Source organism: Colobus angolensis, unplaced genomic scaffold (assembly GCF_000951035.1).
Source record: "Colobus angolensis palliatus isolate OR3802 unplaced genomic scaffold, Cang.pa_1.0 Scaffold27, whole genome shotgun sequence".
Taxonomy (NCBI): domain Eukaryota; kingdom Metazoa; phylum Chordata; class Mammalia; order Primates; family Cercopithecidae; genus Colobus; species Colobus angolensis.
In genome coordinates, this window is record NW_012115932.1 from 15,238,277 (window position 1) to 15,259,658 (window position 21,382).

At 38.1% G+C, this 21,382-nt stretch overlaps 1 protein-coding gene and 1 pseudogene across 1 annotated transcript in view; both read left to right on the forward strand.

Annotated features, from left to right (window-relative positions):
* The window catches only part of LOC105515867, a 5,523-nt pseudogene extending 2,790 nt beyond the window's left edge, over positions 1 to 2,733 (forward strand).
* Positions 1 to 21,382, forward strand: part of RANBP17 (RAN binding protein 17) — a 428,836-nt gene that overhangs the window by 380,272 nt on the left and 27,182 nt on the right. Inside the window, exon 25 of the mRNA XM_011947772.1 lies at positions 13,416 to 13,582. Within this exon, the coding sequence (XP_011803162.1) occupies positions 13,416 to 13,582 (167 nt within the window). The remainder of the gene's footprint in view (positions 1 to 13,415; positions 13,583 to 21,382) is intronic.

Below are 21,382 nucleotides of genomic sequence, written 5' to 3' on the forward strand. Positions count from 1 at the left end.
TGAGGTCAGGAGTTCGAGACCAGCCTGACCAACATGGAGAAACCCCATCTCTACTAAAAATACAAAATTAGCCAGGCATGGTGGTGCATGCCTGTAATCCCAGCTACTCAGGAGGCTGAGGCAGGAGAATCACTTGAACCCAGGAAACGGAGGTTGCATTGAGCCGAGATCATTCCATTGCACTCCAGCCTTGGCAACAAGAGCAAAACTCCATCTCAAAAATTAAAAAAAATAAAAAATAAATACACACACACACACACACACACACACACACACACACCCCTAGGAATGCATTTAACCGAGAAGGTGAAAGATCTCTACAAGGAAAACTACAAAACACTGATGAAAGAAGTTGAAGATGACACAAATAAATGGAAAAACATCCTATGCTCATGAATCGGAAGAATGAATATTGTTAAAATGACCATATTGCCCAAAGCAGTGTATAGATTCAATACAATTCCTATCAAAATACCATCCTTCTTCACAGAATTTTTTTTAAAATCATACAATTCATATGGAACCATAAAAGAGCCTGAAGAGCCAAAGTAATCTTGACCAACCAGAACTAAGCTTGTAGGCATTGCATTACCTGACTTCAAAATATATTACAAGGCTATAGTAACCAAAGCAACATGATATTGGTATGAAAATAGACACAGACCAATGGAACAGAGTAGAGAGCCCAGAGATCAAGTCACATACTTACAGCCAACTGATCTTCAACAAAGCTGACAAGAATACACAATGGAGAAAGGACAGTCTCTCCAATAAAATGGTGCTGGAAAAATTGGATAGCCGTATGCAGAAGAATGAAACTGGACCTCTGTCTCACCATATATAAAAATCAACTCAAAATGGATTAAAGACTTAAAGCCTAAAACTGTTAAAAAATGCTGGAAGAAAACCTAGGGAAAACTCTTCTGAACATTGATCTAGGCAAAAAATTTATGACAAAGACCTCAAAAATACAGCAACAAAAACAAAAATTAGACAAATGGGACTTCTTTAAACTAAAAACTTCTGAATCACAAAAGAAATAACCAACAGAGTAAACAGACAATCTGTTGAATGGGAGAGAATATTTATAAACTATTCATCTAACAGGAGACCAATATCTAGAATATATAAGGAACTCAATTCAATAGGAAAAAACAAATAATTCCCTTTAAAACTGGGCAAATGACATGAATAGACATTTCTCAAAAGAAGATATACGAACAGCCAAGATGTATGTGAAAAAATGTTCAACATCACTAATCATCAGAGAAATGCAAATCAAAACCACAGTGAGATACCATCTTACCCCTATGAGAATGGATATTATTAAAAAGGCAAAAAAGAACAGATGTTGTCAAGGATGCAGAGAAAAGGAAACTCGTACACTGTTGGTGGGAATGTAAACTAATACAGCCACTATGGAAAGCAGTATGGAGATTTCTCAAAAAACTAAAAATAGAATTACTATTCAATCCAACAGTCCTACTACTGGGAGTATACCCAAAGGAAAATAAGTCAGTGTACCACAGGGATGCCTCACTCATATGTTTATTACATCAGTATTTGCAGTAGCAAAGACATAGAATCAACCTAAGTATCTATCAATAGATGAATGGATAAAGAAAATGTGTATATATACACAATGGAATACTGTTCAGCCATAAAAAAAAAGAATGAAATAATGTCTTTTGTAGCAACATGAATGGAACTGGAGGTCTTTATCTTAACTGAAATAAACCAGGCAAAGAAAGACAGATACCACACATTCTCATTCGTATGTGGGAGCTCAAAAATTTAATCACATGGAGGTAGAGAATGGAAAGATAGATAACAAGGGTCAGACATGGTGGCTCACGCCTGTAATCCCAGCACTTCGGGAGGCTGAGGTTGGTGGATCACTTGAGGTCCGGAGTTTGAGACCAGCCTGGCCAACATGGTGAAACCCATCTCTACTAAAAGTACAAAAATTAACTGGGTGTGATGGCGGATGCCTGTAATCCCAGCTACTCAGGAGGCTGCGGCAGAATGGCTTGAACCTGGGAGGTGGAGTTTGCGATGAACCGAGATTGTGCCACTGCACTCCAGCCTGGGCAACAGAGCAAGACTCTGACTCAAAAATAAATAAATAAATAAATAAATACAAAAATTAGATGGGGCACAGTGGCTCACACCTGTAATCCCAGCACTTTAGGAGACCCATGTGGGCAGATCACTTGAGGTCAGGAGACCAGCCTGGCCAACATAGTGAAACCCTGTCTCTACTAAAAATACAAAAATTAGTCAGGCATGGTGGCAGGCACTTGTAATCCCAGCTACTCAGGGAGGCTGAGGCAGGAGAATCACTTGAACTCGGGAGGCAGAGGTTGCAGTAAGCCAAGATCATGCCACTGCACTCCAACCTGGGTGACACAGTGAGACTCCATCTCAAAAAAAAAAAAAAAAAATTAGTGTTTGTGCTAAATATCAAAAGTATTTTGACAAGTTTCTCTTTAAGATACTTTATAAAGCCTTATCCTGGCTAGAGAGGTTTTGTACAAGTTATATAAAGCCTGCCTGATCTACCAACGCGCCACAGAGAATCATAATCAACCATGTAGGGAAAGTCAGGGCAGTAGAAGTGGAGGTATGCTTTTTATTTTAAGGGCTTAAACCAAATTGTCTTGAAATTAAAGCTGTATTTCTGCAGCTTTCAGTGCAGAGAAAAAGAAGCAGGTGAAGCTGTGTCAGTTTTAACATTAGCTATATCACAACATGTTTAAGAAAGCTAGATGAAGTCATTTGCATAAAGGTACGGCATTGAAATACTATGTTGGTTTGTGTTTACATTTTTGCATTAAAAAAACATGCAGTAAAAGCCAAGTTAAATTTCATATTAAAGCAAGTTCTAGCATATGTATTGAGTTCCTGGTAGTCACATACTTTGTTCACATCACACCATACTTCATAGTATGATTTGTCAGGGGAGGGACTGTGGGGTGACAGTTTTACATTTACTTTTTCTTCTTAATGCAGCTGGATCTAAGTAAAATGTTTTGAAGTTTATCAAAAACTCAATATACTTGTAAAACATATAGGATCAGGGTTGGGGGAGAAAATACAGGTATAGTAAGTAAGAAAAGTGACCCATGAAGAAGGCATTGTGTGGCTATATGTTGGTTGTGATTAAAATGAGGGACTGGTTTCAGTTGTAAATGGTGGCTGATTGCTATGTAACTATGTACATGATTGTTGGGATGGCTGTCCCATATTTTGTATATTGGAATAAAAAATTCTATAAATTATTTTAACTAAAAGTAAATAATCTAAATTAAATCCCACTTGTTAAGTCACATGGCTTCTGTCTTGGAAATTTTACCTTTAAAAGATTATTTAAGACAGGAACCAGGAGGCTTGGGAATAGAGAAAGAAGGAAAGGTTGTATTATATGGGTCTTGTGGCCTCTAACCATCAGTATAGGGTTTTTTTCTTTCCTTGATGGCAGGAGAAAGACCTCATTTTCATAACATAACTACTCTTGATACTTTCCTTAAAAACACTTTTTATTAAAGATTCTATCATGAGGTATTTGGGAGCTGAGAGGCTAAAGCACTCATGTCCTGAGTCTTCGGTAAATTTAACTGTGTGACCTTGGGCAAGTCACTTAACCTCTCTGTGCTTCAGTCTCCCTGTCTTTTAAAATGGGAGTAATACCTACCTCATAGGGTTGTTGTGGGGATTCATTAGAGATAATGTCTGTAAAGCATTTAAGGTTCTTGAAGAAGGCTCTATGTAGATACAAAATAATATCTATTAAAGTTGGTTTATTTGTGAAAAAAAGAAGGAAGTTTATAGCAATAAATGCTAATATCCAAAAAAGTGGAAAGATTACAAATTAACAATCTCACAGTGCACCTCAGGGAGCTAGAAAAGCAAGGAAAAACCAAACCCAAAATTACCAATAGAAAAGAAATAGTAGCCGGGCGCGGTGGCTCAAGCCTGTAATCCCAGCACTTTGGGAGGCCGAGACGGGCGGATCACGAGGTCAGGAGATCGAGACCATCCTGGCTAACATGGTGAAACCCCGTCTCTACTAAAAAATACAAAAAACTAGCCGGGCAACGTGGCGGGCGCCTGTAGTCCCAGCTGCTTGGGAGGCTGAGGCAGGAGAATGGCGTAAACCCAGGAGGTGGAGCTTGCAGTGAGCTGAGACCCGGCCATTGCACTCCAGCCTGGGCGGCAGAGCGAGACTCTGTCTCAAAAAAAAAAAAAAAAAAAAAAAGAAAAGAAAAGAAATAGTAAAGATTAGAGCAGAACTAAATGAAATAGAGACTAAGAAATAAAAAATACAAAGGATCAACACAACAAAAAGTTGGTTCTTCTTCAAAAAGGTAAACAAAATATGTAAACCACTGGCTAGACTAACCAAGAAAAGACCCAAATTAAATCAGAAATGAAAAAGGAGACGTTATAACTGATACCACAGAAATGTGAAAGATCATCGGAGACTGTTATGAACAACGATATGCTCACCAACTAGAAAGCCTAGAAAAAATTGGATAAGTTCCTGGAAACATACAAGGTTCTGAGATTGAACTAGGAAGAAATAGAAGACCTGAACAGACCAATAACAACTAGTGAGATCAAATCAGTAATTAAAAAAAAAAAAAAAAATCCTAGCAAAAAAAAAAAAAAACTCAACACCAGATGGATTCAAATCCAGACGTACAAACATACAAAACCAAATATACAAATATACCAGTCCTCCTGAAACTGTTCCAAAAAATTGAGGAAGAGGGAACTCTCCCTAACCCATTCTATGAGGACACTATCACCGTGATACCAGTATCAGACAAGGACGCAACAAAAAAAGAAAACTACAGGCCAGTATGAACATAGGTACAGAAATCCTCAACAAAATGCTAGCTAATCAAAGCCAACAGCATATCCAAAAGATCATACACAGTGATCAAGTGGGATTTATCCCAGGAATGGAACGTTAATTCAACGTACACAAATCATTAAATGTGATACATCACATCAACAAAATTAAGGACAAAAACCCGTATCATCATCTGAATAGATGCAGAAAAACCATTTGATAAAATTCAGCATCCTTCATGATAAAAACCCTCAACAAACTAGGCATAGAAGGGACATACCTCAAACCAATAAAGGCCACGTATGACAAACCCACAGCCAAAATCATACTGAATGGGGAAAAGTTGAAAACATTCCCTTCAAGAACTGAAACAAGACAGGGATTCCCATTTTCACCACTCTTATTCAACATAGTACTAAAAGTCCTAGCCAGAGCAGTGAGGCAAGAGAAGAGATAAAAGGCATCCGGATTGGAAAAGTGAAAGTCAAATTGTCCTTTGCTGATGATAGATCTTATATCCAGAAAAACCTAAAGATTTCAAGAAACCTAGATTTGATAAATGAATGCACAAAAGTTACAGGATAGAAAATCATTGTACAAAAATCAATAGTATTTCTATATACCAATAATGAGCTATCCGCGAATGAAATCAAGTAGGCAGTGCCATTTACAATAGCTGTAAAATACCTGGGAAGCCAGGCACAGTGGCTCACGCCTGTAATCCCAACACTTTGGGAAGCTGAGGTGGGCAGATCACCCGAGGTCAGGAGTTCGAGACCAGCCTGACCAACATGGAGAAACCCCATCTCTACTAAAAATACAAAATTAGCCAGGCATGGTGGTGCATGCCTGTAATCCCAGCTACTCAGGAGGCTGAGGCAGGAGAATCACTTGAACCCAGGAAACGGAGGTTGCATTGAGCCGAGATCATTCCATTGCACTCCAGCCTTGGCAACAAGAGCAAAACTCCATCTCAAAAATTAAAAAAAATAAAAAATAAATACACACACACACACACACACACACACACACACACACCCCTAGGAATGCATTTAACCGAGAAGGTGAAAGATCTCTACAAGGAAAACTACAAAACACTGATGAAAGAAGTTGAAGATGACACAAATAAATGGAAAAACATCCTATGCTCATGAATCGGAAGAATGAATATTGTTAAAATGACCATATTGCCCAAAGCAGTGTATAGATTCAATACAATTCCTATCAAAATACCATCCTTCTTCACAGAATTTTTTTTAAAATCATACAATTCATATGGAACCATAAAAGAGCCTGAAGAGCCAAAGTAATCTTGACCAACCAGAACTAAGCTTGTAGGCATTGCATTACCTGACTTCAAAATATATTACAAGGCTATAGTAACCAAAGCAACATGATATTGGTATGAAAATAGACACAGACCAATGGAACAGAGTAGAGAGCCCAGAGATCAAGTCACATACTTACAGCCAACTGATCTTCAACAAAGCTGACAAGAATACACAATGGAGAAAGGACAGTCTCTCCAATAAAATGGTGCTGGAAAAATTGGATAGCCGTATGCAGAAGAATGAAACTGGACCTCTGTCTCACCATATATAAAAATCAACTCAAAATGGATTAAAGACTTAAAGCCTAAAACTGTTAAAAAATGCTGGAAGAAAACCTAGGGAAAACTCTTCTGAACATTGATCTAGGCAAAAAATTTATGACAAAGACCTCAAAAATACAGCAACAAAAACAAAAATTAGACAAATGGGACTTCTTTAAACTAAAAACTTCTGAATCACAAAAGAAATAACCAACAGAGTAAACAGACAATCTGTTGAATGGGAGAGAATATTTATAAACTATTCATCTAACAGGAGACCAATATCTAGAATATATAAGGAACTCAATTCAATAGGAAAAAACAAATAATTCCCTTTAAAACTGGGCAAATGACATGAATAGACATTTCTCAAAAGAAGATATACGAACAGCCAAGATGTATGTGAAAAAATGTTCAACATCACTAATCATCAGAGAAATGCAAATCAAAACCACAGTGAGATACCATCTTACCCCTATGAGAATGGATATTATTAAAAAGGCAAAAAAGAACAGATGTTGTCAAGGATGCAGAGAAAAGGAAACTCGTACACTGTTGGTGGGAATGTAAACTAATACAGCCACTATGGAAAGCAGTATGGAGATTTCTCAAAAAACTAAAAATAGAATTACTATTCAATCCAACAGTCCTACTACTGGGAGTATACCCAAAGGAAAATAAGTCAGTGTACCACAGGGATGCCTCACTCATATGTTTATTACATCAGTATTTGCAGTAGCAAAGACATAGAATCAACCTAAGTATCTATCAATAGATGAATGGATAAAGAAAATGTGTATATATACACAATGGAATACTGTTCAGCCATAAAAAAAAAGAATGAAATAATGTCTTTTGTAGCAACATGAATGGAACTGGAGGTCTTTATCTTAACTGAAATAAACCAGGCAAAGAAAGACAGATACCACACATTCTCATTCGTATGTGGGAGCTCAAAAATTTAATCACATGGAGGTAGAGAATGGAAAGATAGATAACAAGGGTCAGACATGGTGGCTCACGCCTGTAATCCCAGCACTTCGGGAGGCTGAGGTTGGTGGATCACTTGAGGTCCGGAGTTTGAGACCAGCCTGGCCAACATGGTGAAACCCATCTCTACTAAAAGTACAAAAATTAACTGGGTGTGATGGCGGATGCCTGTAATCCCAGCTACTCAGGAGGCTGCGGCAGAATGGCTTGAACCTGGGAGGTGGAGTTTGCGATGAACCGAGATTGTGCCACTGCACTCCAGCCTGGGCAACAGAGCAAGACTCTGACTCAAAAATAAATAAATAAATAAATAAATACAAAAATTAGATGGGGCACAGTGGCTCACACCTGTAATCCCAGCACTTTAGGAGACCCATGTGGGCAGATCACTTGAGGTCAGGAGACCAGCCTGGCCAACATAGTGAAACCCTGTCTCTACTAAAAATACAAAAATTAGTCAGGCATGGTGGCAGGCACTTGTAATCCCAGCTACTCAGGGAGGCTGAGGCAGGAGAATCACTTGAACTCGGGAGGCAGAGGTTGCAGTAAGCCAAGATCATGCCACTGCACTCCAACCTGGGTGACACAGTGAGACTCCATCTCAAAAAAAAAAAAAAATTATCTGGGCATGGTGGCACACACACCTGTGGTGGCAGCTACTCGGGAGGCTGAAGTAAGAATAGCTTGAACCCAGGAGGCAGAGATTGCAGTGAGCCAAGATCACTGCACTTCACCCTGGGCAACAGAGCAAGACTGTCTCAAAAAAAAAGAAAAAAACAGATAACAGAGACGAAAGGGTGAGTGAGGGGCAAGGGAGAGGATGAAGAGAAGTAGGTTTAAAGGTACAAACATGGTAAGATGGAAGGAATAAATTCAATGTTTGATAGCAGAGTAGGGTGACTATAGTTAACAAAAATGTAGTCAGGTGACAGACAGCCTAAGTACCATATATTGATCAGAAAGCGTTATATACTTATAATAAAACTTCACATGTACCCTATAAATTTGTGACAAATTTAAAAAACAAAGTGAGGTGTTGGATAGAGAGTGTCTAAATGTAGCTATTTTAGAACTGATGGAGGAAGACCTTTAAGATTAGTCATAGCAGGGATGGGTGCATTTCAGGCAGAAGTAAAGGGTAGGCTAAAAGCCTAAACAAGGAAAGGTAAGGGCAAGCAAAAAGTTGAACCAACTAGGAATGACTAGATCATTTCCCATGAAGTTCATTATTAATAAAACTTATATAAAGAATAAAAGAGGATATGTTGTTATTTTGAACACATTATTGAATTGGATGTCATGTGGTATGAATGTAATATGGGAGTGACACATTTAGGAAATATTTAGAACTTCAAGATTTTACACATTAGTTTCACCCCCCACCCAAAAAAAAAAAGGACAAAACACCTAAAGAGAGAAGAGAGCTTTGGTGTTTAGGGATTGAAGTAGCCAGGAAAACAAATGGGAAGGGAAAACCTTCTATGTGTTGGGTGCTGTGTTACAGTTTTTGCACACTTAATGCCAAACCTTACAAAGCAGGTAATATTAAGCACATTTTACAGAGGCACAGCTGAAGCTCAAGAAGTCAAACATCTAGGAAATAATAGATTCAAACCTAGACTCACCTATTTCCAAAACCACTGCCCCACCCAAATAGGCCTTTTGTCTCTGAAATTGCCCTTCAGACTATATTTCTCTAAGACCTTCATTCTCCTTTGTGTTGTAGTGACAAGTTTTGAGCTGAAGGCAGATTTCAGCTCAGCCTCATTCTTCCTGTCTCTCAGTTAAGCAATTCTTTCCTATACAGTTAACTTTTCAGCACAACTTTCGATGATGGGTCTTAGTGAGCAGTAGGCTGTTAATGATGCATGTGCTTCCTGTGGAGACTGGTTCCAGGAGAAGAGGAGCACTTGATTGTTTTCAGTGCCAAACAACAAGTTGCTAGAGAGGACAAAATGCCTATTAGGCTTAAAAATTATTTCCAAAATTACAGATGTAATCCCTTTTAAAATATTTTGAACACCAAGAACTTGGACAAAATATGAAAATTCATTACTTCTGACTATGTTTTTAGTCTGGAAAGTATCATTATTTGAATCTCACATAGTATCTTGAGCTGCAAATAAAGAAAACCAATAGTTATACATAGTCTTCACCACCATTCATTCTGTTTTTGACCAAATGCCCTGTGATCCTTATGATTCCACACTTTAAAATCTACCCTGAAATAACATTTATCTTTTTCAAAGTCCTCAACCATAAATCAACCATAATGGAAGCTCTTCTTGCTTTTATTGCAAGGATATATGCTGCAATCTTCATGTCTAAAGTGTTTACCTGGCTTTTTCACAGCTGACTCAGTAGATTGGAACCTTTTAATGCAACCTGCATGGCATGTGGTCACCAAATCTATGTGAAGTCTTTATAATTTTTATATGATTGATAGCATATTGCTCTTCACTGGTGAGGGGAACCATATCTGCTTCCTGTTATCTTTGTAGATGTAGAGTTACTTAATCCATGTACTTTCATGGTTGGTTCTTGAAATGTAGAAATATGAAGGAAAAGAGAAAAGCAACCAGGCTCAACAAGTCTGTGTTTGACTTTTAGGCCCAGACATTTTCCACTTATAGTATGCTACATCCCAGAGCTGTAAAACCAAAGCTCCCTTTTCTGCAAAGTAACCCAGTTAATATGGAGAGATGAAGAATAAATTAACTAGTTAATTAATCAGTTATTTGATTAATCAAATGCCATGTCTTTAGGAGGGAAACTCTATTTTTGGCTTTTATTATTTTTAATTGACACATGATAATTTCATATATTTATGGAGTACCATATGATATTTGATATAGGTATACACTGTGTAATGACCATTTAGGGTAGCCATCACTGCAAACATTTATCATTTCTTTGTGTTGGGAACATTCAAAATCTACTCTTTTAGCTACTTGAAAATATATAACCAGTTGTTCATTATAGTCACCTTATTAGTGCTACAGAACACTACAACTTAGTCCTCTTATCTGGCTATACTTTTGTATCCATTAACCAACCTTTGGAAAAGCTCCTTTCTTAAAAGCTTTGTGATTGCACAGTTTTCCAGAACTATAGTCCACGGCTGTCTTTTAGACCTCCATTCAACTTCTCGTCCCTCATGATCCTGTATTAGCTACCATTTTCCTCTGTGTTAAATGCATATGACTGTACTTCAAAACTTGCCCCAAAACTTCCCTCTTTCTATTTTTCATGACATTTCTCTCTAAAATGATAAATGTGAGCTTTTAAACTGTAGTGTTTTATCAATGCTGGGTATTATTACTAAACACAACTCAAGACCTTCTTCTAAGAAAACTTTCTGAGGTTACCTTTAGCTATGCATTCTTTAATTAATTCTGCAGATATTTCACCTGTAATGTATGTCAGACATACATATGTCTTAGAACCTCAGAGATGAATAAGATGAATGAGAAACTACTCCCTTAGGAAGTTTATAATCTGCTTCCCAACCCTACTCTCTTAGTCTGCTTCTCCTCTTCTGAGTCTACCTGTTTACCATTTTAATTGTTGCTCTTGTTAACTGTTTTTCTTACTAATCATAAATTCCCAGGGATCATGTGCAAATGTTGTCGTTAGCCAAAAAATGGGGGTGATGTCATGCTGATTCAAAACCGTGGACTTCTAATAAGCAACTTAATCTCTAAGCTTCAGTTTTCTCATTTAAAATGCAAATTATTCTTACTATACAAAGTAGTTGTTACAAGTAAATGAGTTAATAATTTTAGTGTACAAAGGAGATAATAAATGGTTGCTCTGTCATGTCACTTACTTGTCAATAACACTTCCATTTACCTTTCATATTAAATATAAATGTTACACTCCTCTATTGGATGCCCTCAAGTAAGATCCTCCACCTGCTCTGTCAGCCTTCTCTTACATATCCTCTATACATTCTCTCTCTGAAATCAAAAGTTCTGCTTCTTGAATATACTCTTCTCTTTTTACCATGAGGCAAACCAGTAGTTACTGCCATGTTTTGAGTGCCCATTGTGATTTAAGAAGGCGTTCTAGCCTGGGCATGGTAGCACACGTCTGTAATCCCAGCAGTTTGGGAGGCTGAGGCTAGCAGATCGCTTGAGCCCAGGAGTTCAAGGCCAGCCTGAGCAACATGCAAAACGCTACTTCTACAAAAAATACAAAAAGTAGCCAGGCATGGTGGTGCACACCTACAGTCCCAGCTACTTGGGAGGCTGAGGTGGGAGGATCAGTTGAGCTCAGGAGGTCAAGGCTGCAGTGAGCCAAGATCACACCACTGCACTCTAGCCTTGGTGACAGAGTGAGAACCTATCTCAACAACAACAATAAGGTGTTTGGTGCTTACATATATTTTTGCTTATTACCTAGTTTTAATGTAGTGGTTAAGAATACAGATCCAGAAAAAACAAATGTCATATGTTCCCATTGATAAGTGGGAGCTAAGCTATGAGGACACAAAGGCATGAGAATGATACAGTGGACTTTGGGGACTCAGGTAGAAGGAAGGTAAGTGGGGTGAAGGATAAAATACTACACAATGGGTAGAGTGTACACTGCTTGGGTGATGGGTGCACCAGAATCTCAGAAACTACCACTAAGGAACTTATTCATGTAACCAAAAACCACCTATTCCCCAAAAATTATTGAAACAAAAAAATAAAAAATACAATAAAATTTTCAGAAAGAGTACAGATCCAGAGTCCAACTTCTTGTTTATTTTCATACCTTGGCTGTGCAGTCTTCTAGCTGTGTGACAATGGACAAGTCACCTAAGCTCCCTAAAATTTAGTGTCCTCATCAGTAAATGGAGATAATAACAGTAACTATTACAGTGCTGTGTGAGAATTAAAAATAATAACTTATGTAAAGCAGTTAACACAGTAACTCATAGTAAGCTCTTAATAAATGTCAGCTGTTTTTATTACTAATGAACTTCTTGTCATTTTCTTCTCATTCAACTCTGCAAGGTCTTTTATAAATGGTGAAAAAAAGTGAAGTAGCTCTTTCCGATCAGCAACACGGCAAGTAATTGGCAAAGATGGGACTTGAAACCAGAACTGTCTGGTTTCAAAATCCCTGTCTTTCCTACCACATTGTTGCCTTGTGCTAATCCTTCTACCTGAAAAGTATCCTTCCTTATGTCTAATTGGAATAATCTTTTGAAACCCATATCAGGTGCTGCCTCCTTCACCAAACTCTCCATGATCCCCATCTAAATGTGATCCCTCCCTCAAAATCCTCAAGTTGTCATTTTTACACAGCATTATGCTACAGTGACTTGCACACTAAACCATGAGTTCTTTGACACCAGAATGAGGTTAGACCACTGTTTCCCGTAAAACAGAGCACTTTGCACTAAGTAGATACTTACTAAACAGTTGCTTGAACTGAAAAGAGGTTGTTAAGGTCACAGATGGGAAAATCTGCCTAATCAATCCAATAATCTCTAGGCCAGACCCTATAATAGACACTGGGTTCAAAGAGTTATATAAGACAAATTCCTGGCCGGGTACGGTGGCTCACGCCTGTAATCCCGGCACTTTGGGAGGCCGAGATGAGTGAATCACCTGAGGTCAGGAGTTCAAGATCAGTCTGGCCAACATGGAGAAACCCCATCTCTACTAGAAATACAAAAATTAGCCGGGTGTGGTGGTGTGCACCTATAATCTCAGCTACTCAGGAGGCTGAAGCAGGAGAATCGCTTAAACCCAGGAGGCGGAGGTTGCAGTGAGCCGAGATCACGCCATTGCACTCTAGCCTGGGTGACAATAATGAAACTCTCTCTCAAAAAAACAAACAAATTCCTGCCCTCAAAGGACTTGCAATTTGATAAAAGCACTTTGAAATCAGAAAGTAATTATTTTTAATGGAGCCGTTATATAATCAAATGGAGCAAAAACTTAAGTAATGCAAATTAATTCTTATTTACTTTTTGTACAGATACAGTTGTCTCCTCCAGCTGCTGTACCAGTTTAGACTACATCGTCACCTACCTCTTCAAGCACATAGCAAAAGAGGGCAAGAAGCCACTTCGATGCAGAGAGGCTACCCAGGCTGGTCAGAGACTATTACATTTTATGCAGCAAAACCCAGATGTCCTGCAGCAGGTAACTGGTGGTTGATCACCTAGCTTATGAAACAAATGTTCCCAGAAGCCATACCTGGCCCTGAATTTATCTTAGAGCAGCCGGTCTTGCCAAGACTTTTTACACTGGTTAAAATATATATATATATATATATATGTATGTATGTATATGTGTGTGTGTACATATATGTGTATATATATAATAATATAAATACATACATATATGAATATATATATATATATATATATGTATGTATGTATATGTGTGTGTGTACATATATGTGTATATATATAATAATATAAATACATACATATATGAATACATATATATGTATGTGTCTGTATATATATATAGTCTGGGAGTATTTTCCCTGAAAGTGGGGAAAAAACACAGGCCTTAGGATTACCTACCCTCAAGAAATACCTGGGTTGTTCATCTCACCTCAGTGGAGCAGGAATTCAAAAAGAGGATAGTTTTTCCAGAGGCCTGAGAAAAATTAGACAAAACTGGAACTGGAAACAGTCAACCCCTGATTTCTCTCCTGGTGTCTGTGATAATGTCATCTTAAGTTTGCCTTATGAATACTCCAGTATATAGGGAAACTGCAATTTGCTGGACTCCTGGTGTATGCCAGGCAGCTTGCTAGGAATTTCATTCATCATATCATAGTTGTTATTTTTCCCATTTTAAAATGAGAAATCTTAGTTCAGATAGGTTAGGTAATATGTTCAATAACATCTAACTAATAAGTAATAAAGCCACAATTTGTTTATTTTCTAATGTATTTTCTAACTAGCTAATAGGTTAGATCCAAGTTTAATATCATTTTAAAAAACTCGCTTGTGCAAATAACAGTAACGGCATGCATAAGAAATGAATATTGCAAGGTGCAGTACCTGTAGTACCAGCTGCTCCAGAGGCAGAGGCAGGAGGATTGCTTGAGCCCAGAAGTTCAAGACCAGCCTGGGCAACATAGCAAGACCCCATCTCTAAATAAGAAGATTTAGGCTGGGCACGGTGGTCATGCCTGTAATCCCAGCACTTTGGGAGGCCAAGGCAGACAGATCACGAGTTCAGGAGTTCAAGACCAGCCTGACTGATATGGTGAAACCCCGTCTCTACTAAAAATACAAAAATTAACCAGGCGTGGTGGCATGCACCTGTAGTCCCAACTAGTCGGGAGGCTGAGGCAGAAGAATTGCTTGAACCCGGGAGGCAGAGGTTGCAGTGAGCCGAGATCATGCCACTGCACTCCAGCCTGGCGAGAGAGCGAGACTCCATCTCAAAAAAAAAGAAAGAAAATTTAAAAAAAAATTTTTAAATGTACATGCCAAAAATATTTCAAAAAGAACAATACTATTTTTATGGCTATGCCATCACTATATTTTCTTTTCTTTCTTTCTTTTTTTTTTTTTTTTTTTTTTTTTTTTTGTAGAGAAGGGGTTTTGCCACGTTGCCAGGCTAGTTTTGAACTCCTGAGCACAAACAGTCCTCCCACCTCAGCCTCCCAAGGTGCTGGGATTACAGGTGTGAGCCACTGCACCTAGCCCCATCACTATATTTGCTAATTCCACTAAATGTGGAAAGTATCTTCATCCTGTTTTCAGTTGTTTTCTTTTGCCAAATTACATCCATAATAGTTTGTAATTTGGAAATGTAAACACATCAATAGTGTGTTGCTGTATGACCGTTAGGGAGCAAATAAGTTGCCTGCAATCATCAGAAAATGTCGGCCGGGTGCAGTGACTCACGCCTGTAATATCAGCACTTTGGGGGGCCAAGGCAGGTGGATCATGAGGTCAGGAGTTTGAGACCAGCCTGGCCGATATGGTGAAACCCTGTCTCTACTAAAAATACAAAAATTAGCTGGGCATGGTGGTATGTGCCTGTATTCCCAACTATGTGGAAGGCTGAGGCAGGAGAATTGCTTGAACCTGGGAAGCAGAGGTTGCAGTGAGCGAGATCACACTACTGCACTCCAGCCTGGCGACAGAGCGAGCGTCCACCTCAAAAAAAAAAGAAAAAGAAAAAATGTCACTCTGTATCAGTAAATGATGAAAATAGAATGAGACAGCTATGAAAGAGGGTTCCTTCCTGGCTGTCATTTTTGGCTAATATTTAAATGAAATTATGTAAACTTTATTTGTGGTGATGTTTCAGTTAACCAGTTATTTTCCAGGGATAATGGGTGTCATTCATATTTTGTGTAACTAGGCAAAGGGCTGTAGACCTGTAATTATTTGGTGTGACCCTGGAGCTGTTACAACATGTTGAAAATGTAAAGGAAAAAAGAAGATATCTCACATTTAGTGAGAATTTATTATGTACCAGGTGCAAGAGCTATTAAGATTCGTAAGACATAATTTATCTCCTTACAAAATTTCTTGCCATGGGACAAAGAGACAAGTAACTCACCAGTTATTTGATCATTTAATTAATATAGTGATGATAAAGAAAGTGAAATATAAGGGGAGGGAGTATTGTTGGAGAAGTCTCCTCATTTAGACCCCACAACAACCCCGAAAAGTGGGTATCAGCATCACCATTTTACAGATGAATAAATTGAGGTACAGAGAGATCAGCTAGAAAGTGGTGGAGCTGGAATTTGAAGCAAGGTCTGTTTGGCTCAAAAGCCCAAGTCCTTACTACTCACACAATTGATATTCAAGGTGAGGATAATATCTCTGCTTCACCCGGAGTGACTTTTCAAAATATACATGCTATCAAAATGTCAGTGCTTCTCTCCTCCCTCCCCACTCCACCCAAATGCAGTAGTGACTGGTACTGGTGGGAGTGTATCACAGCCCTCATGTGTTTTACATGGAGAAGGTTGAGGATCACTGACTTAGAGCATGTTCACACCAAAAAATATATATATATATATTCATGGATTGGCCAGGAATCAGACCCAGCCTTTACCCCACCATGGCAAGGGACAAGTCTGCCACCAAATCACTCCTACCAGCACTCAGCCATAATCACAGTATTATCCCATAAACTTTGGCAGAAACTTTTAAGTTGGTAGAAAATTTTAGCAAAAATCAATAGGCTATGGCCCTAGACAAAATACCATATCAGATTTTGCAAAGCAAGTAATGTGGTTGGGCAGGAGACAAATCAAGTTTGTCTTTACTCAGAATTAGCATGCATTTGTTGGTTTAAGTAATTTCTGTGTGTTAATAATACTTGGTAATCCTTCACTTTATAGCATATGAGTAAGTAGTGATATATCTTTATTAACAGTGGAATACATTCTATTTATTTGGAATGTAGGCTTTCAGATAGCATTTTAAATATTAATGACTGGGCTCTGGTAGTCAGCATAAATATGATTTGCATTAGTACTAGGTTATATCATCTTGAGTGCCTCTGATGTCAGCTATTAGGTATAGTAATATCTGACATCATCTCCTTAGGTCACTGACAACTTTGACCTCTATTCTTATGCACAGTTTCTGTCGTCTCAAAAGCTCTTTTGAATTGATTTGAAATTTTGACTCTTCCCTTTATGAGGCAGTAAAATTGATAATTATTCAGATGGGAACAGAGCGCTGAGTGAAAAATCAATTCCACCCGCTCTCTGCTGCGTATAAAATTACTTCTGAGTCGGCTGGACTGAACGGATGGCCAGAGTAAAAGCAGCAGGCAGGAATAGTGGGAAGAATTAGCTGGACAGAACTAATAGCCTGAAGGGATGGACTTGAAAAAGAGGGAGTGGGCCAGTTGGGGGTTATTATTAGCAGGGATGGGTCCCATTGATCATCTGTTTACATCAGCTTTCCAAGACCTTATAAATCAGCCCTGAAGAGCAGCAGAACCCAAGATTCAGCCTGTTACCAGTGGGATTTTGTATTGGATTATTTTCATTTTCACACTCAGATGAAAAGTGAGCCATTGATTATTCATTGGTTGCCCATTAAATGCTGTTTTTAATAGATGATTTGCCTATCACAGAAGGTAATGAACAAGGTTGCTGCTTCATAACTTGAGGTTTCAGTTTTCAAGTCATCTGTGTCGGTTAAGTAATGCCTAACCCTATTAAAAGGAATGGATTACAAATTGCTTAACAGTGCTGAAAAACTAGACCCTAATGACTAATTGTGCTTGGAGTTTAGAGAGGGTTTGTCAGCTCTTTAAACTAAACTGATACAATGATACTGCAATTATTTACTAGTTGGAACTGTTTTTCCCCCCATCCTGGGCCTATTTTGCTGGAAGCATAATTGCATGAGGAATGTTAATTCCAAATTGCAAAAGTTGTCTCCTCAAGCTTCCATAGTAAAGGAAGCATGAACCTACATAAAGGTTTTCCAACATCCTTATAGGCCTTTCCATTTGTATATAGCAGCCTGGGAAAGATATTTTATGTGCCTCTCACCTGGAAACGTGTTTATTATTCCCTGCTATGTGGCTTTAGAGCTTCAAAATTTTTAAAAATGTTCTCTAAATAAGCCATTTTTTCATATTTTGCAAACAACTCTAACTTTGCAAGCATTAAAATTTAGTCCATATGAAGGTCCATTGTATGTGAATCTATTTGCAGTAAAAACAATTGCGTCACCAGCATTGCTTTGACCTAACAATTGAGAAAAACCCGGTTTACATAAATTAAGGTGGAAAATTCCCCAAGCATTTTTATGTTATTAGAAGGATAAACTAAAAATTTAAGGAGAGACCAACAGTAATAGTGATCAGATTACTAATTACTACTGACTCGTAGCAGCTAAGACACTGATCTGCTACAATAATTCGGAAGACAACATTTCCTTGTGAGATTTTTTCAGTTTCATCACTGGTCAGTAAGTATTTGCATCCGTAACACATAGTTATATGTAATTTGTGAGATTATTAGAATAAGACACTGATCCTGAAAGCTTCTCTAAATCAGAATTCCAGTTAAAGCTAATTGCTCTAGAAATTGTAGTACCTTTCACAGAAATATAACAAGGACTATTATGCAATTAATTTGTTAAAAGGGGTATTTTTAGCAATTATAGTCTTGAAAACCTTAATATATTGCATAGAGGAATTAGAGCAGTTAGGGTTGAATTCATCTTACTCTCGTCTATTTATCTGTTTTGCTCAAGTCAACTCTACTGAAATCCAAAAGAAATTCTAATTGTGATTTTCTTTCTCTCCCTTTTCTCCCTCCTTTTTATGTTTTTTTTTTTTTTTTTTTTTTGCTAACATGGCATTTAACTACAAATTGTGAAGAGCTGTCAGGAGCTATAAAAATCATACTTCAGTAGAGACTTAAGCTGAAAGAACATTCACCCTTTTCCTCAATCAGTCAGTCAATCAATGAAAATTGCTTTTGTATAGTGCTCTTCATGACATGCATCCCAAAGTGAATTACAGCAAAAGGGAAATCATCTGCTCTTTTTTCATTTCTGTGTTTAGACTGAAATGATATTGCTCAACATTTTGACATACTATACAAGACATCTTTCATACTTAAGATTCCATTCCATAATACTAAGTAGGAGAAAATGCAGTCGCATATTTAACTGATGTTGAGATTTTGGCCTACAGGAACCTTAGCAAGACTCTTACAGTCAAAAACACTTAAGCAGATGAAATACAGTCATATCTCTTGTCCTCTTAAAAAGAATAGTCAGATGTTCTAATGTTAATAAAGACATTTCTAGTGATCCTTAAATAAAAAGTATGCTCCTTATGTAACCCATTAGCTCACTCTGGTTGATTTACAACTTTATTCTCAATAATACAGTAGTATATTGATATCAAAAACAAACTGAAAGAACATTCACAACTGGATCAGGTAATAACAGATTTTAAAAGTTTAAAGGAAGCCAGGGATATGTCATTAGACACTGAAATTGGAAAATAGGAACTCAAATTACATAACATAGTTTTTGCACCTGGTGCTACAATCTTGGTTTTAACAGCAATCAATGTATATATTATGCATATACATAGTGGGAAAAAAATAATATTGGCAAAATGTACGTGCTTCTATTCACAATAGCAAAGACATGGAATCAACCTAAATGCCCATCAGTGGTTGACGGGATAGAAAATGTGGTACATATACACACCATATACACCATGGAATACTACACAGCCATCAAAAAGAAAAAGATCACGTCCTTTGCAGCAACATGGATGGAGTTGGAGGCCATTATCCTAAGCGAACTAATGCAGAAACAAAAAACTAAATACAGCATGTTCTCACTTATAAGTGGGAGCGAAACATTGAGTACACATGGACATGAAGTGAACAGCAGATACCGGGGCCTACTTGAGAGTAGAGAGTTGGAGGAGGGTGAAGATCAAAAAACTACCTACTGGGGGTACTGTGCTTATTACCTGCATGACAAAGTAATCTGTACACCAGACCCCTGTGACATGCCATTTACCTATATAACAAACCTAACCTAAACCTGAACCCTGAACCTAAAATAAAAGCTTTAAAATTTAGAAATTTAAGGAATAAAACTTTTCAAATGTAAGTGCTTACTGTGTGCAGGCACTAGCTTAATCTACTTACATATGCATTATCTGGTTTAATCATGACAGTATCTTTGTGAAGGCGTAGTATTATCATTACCATTTTACAGATATAGGAACTGAGGCACAAAAAAATTAGGAAACATTCCCAAAGTCACAAAGTCAGTAACTGGAAGAACTAAAATTTTAACTGAAATCTATTTAACTCTAGGGTTCACATGCTTAAACACAAAGCTATCTCTGTTCCTTTGTTTAGTGGCTTCTAATCTAAAGTACGTATGTTTTGAGCACATAAAATGAGGCAAGTTGAGCTTCCAGTAAGTCCCACTGGGGCCATCCTTAAGGTAGAATGGTTTAAAGCAGTCATTCTATACCCCAGCATTATACTACAGCCAGGACAAAACAGATGGGCAGTGACCGAGAGGCAGCGGGCAAGGGAGAAGGAGGTGGCTTTGCCAGCTGCTGCAAAAAAAGCCCTGTGGCTCCCACCACCACCAAGGCAGACCTAACCAAGCTTCCACTTTCTCATTCTACGCCCACACTCATGCATTAATTTTACAGCCAGATGTTGAAGGTATATAATTTAGTAGGACATGTAGTCTTGAGAAGGTCAGAATCTAGTAGTACAGCTGTGTTATAATGTCCTTTGTGACTTTTCTTTAATGCCTGCGAGGTAGCTCTTGAGGTTTAACCTGATTTTTCTAGGACAGAAGCAATATGGCAGCTGTGAAATGATGATAGGGAAGCAACATGTGCTTTGCATCTCTCTCCCATATCCAGCACATCTCTGTTCACTGTCCTGACTGTCACCCCTGATTCATCAGCGTAGAATGCTATTTTTAACCTCTTTCTGGTTGTAAACTGCTGTTTTCTAAAGGAAATTTCTGCTGTTGAGTACCATTAACTCTATCAGTGGTCATTCTTAAGGTCTGAATCTATACCTGAGTTCCTTTGAGCCTCCTTCTCACTTTCCTATCCATTATAACTATACCAGGTGTCACAAACTAAGATGCCTATAGGGCCAAGAAGCAAAAAACCTGAATGAGGTAGACATGAAGGAATCCTAAAGTTGAGTGCACATCTCTGTCTAAAGGGGGCAGCCTCAGCACACCTCCAGCCAATTGTTGCCTTATAAGAAGGTCAGACCCAGTGTTGCCAGAAATTTCTCCATTGAAGAACAGCCAGAAATTCAGATTTTTAGGTGTGGCCACTGATTGAAAATTAAAAAAAAAAAAAAAAATCTTGATTTTTCCTCTTCTGCTAGGAAGAAAGCTGCAGGAAGCAGGAGGCTGGAAGTCAGAAGCAGGATGCAGAAAGCTGCAGGACTGATTTAAAAAAAAAAAAAAAAGG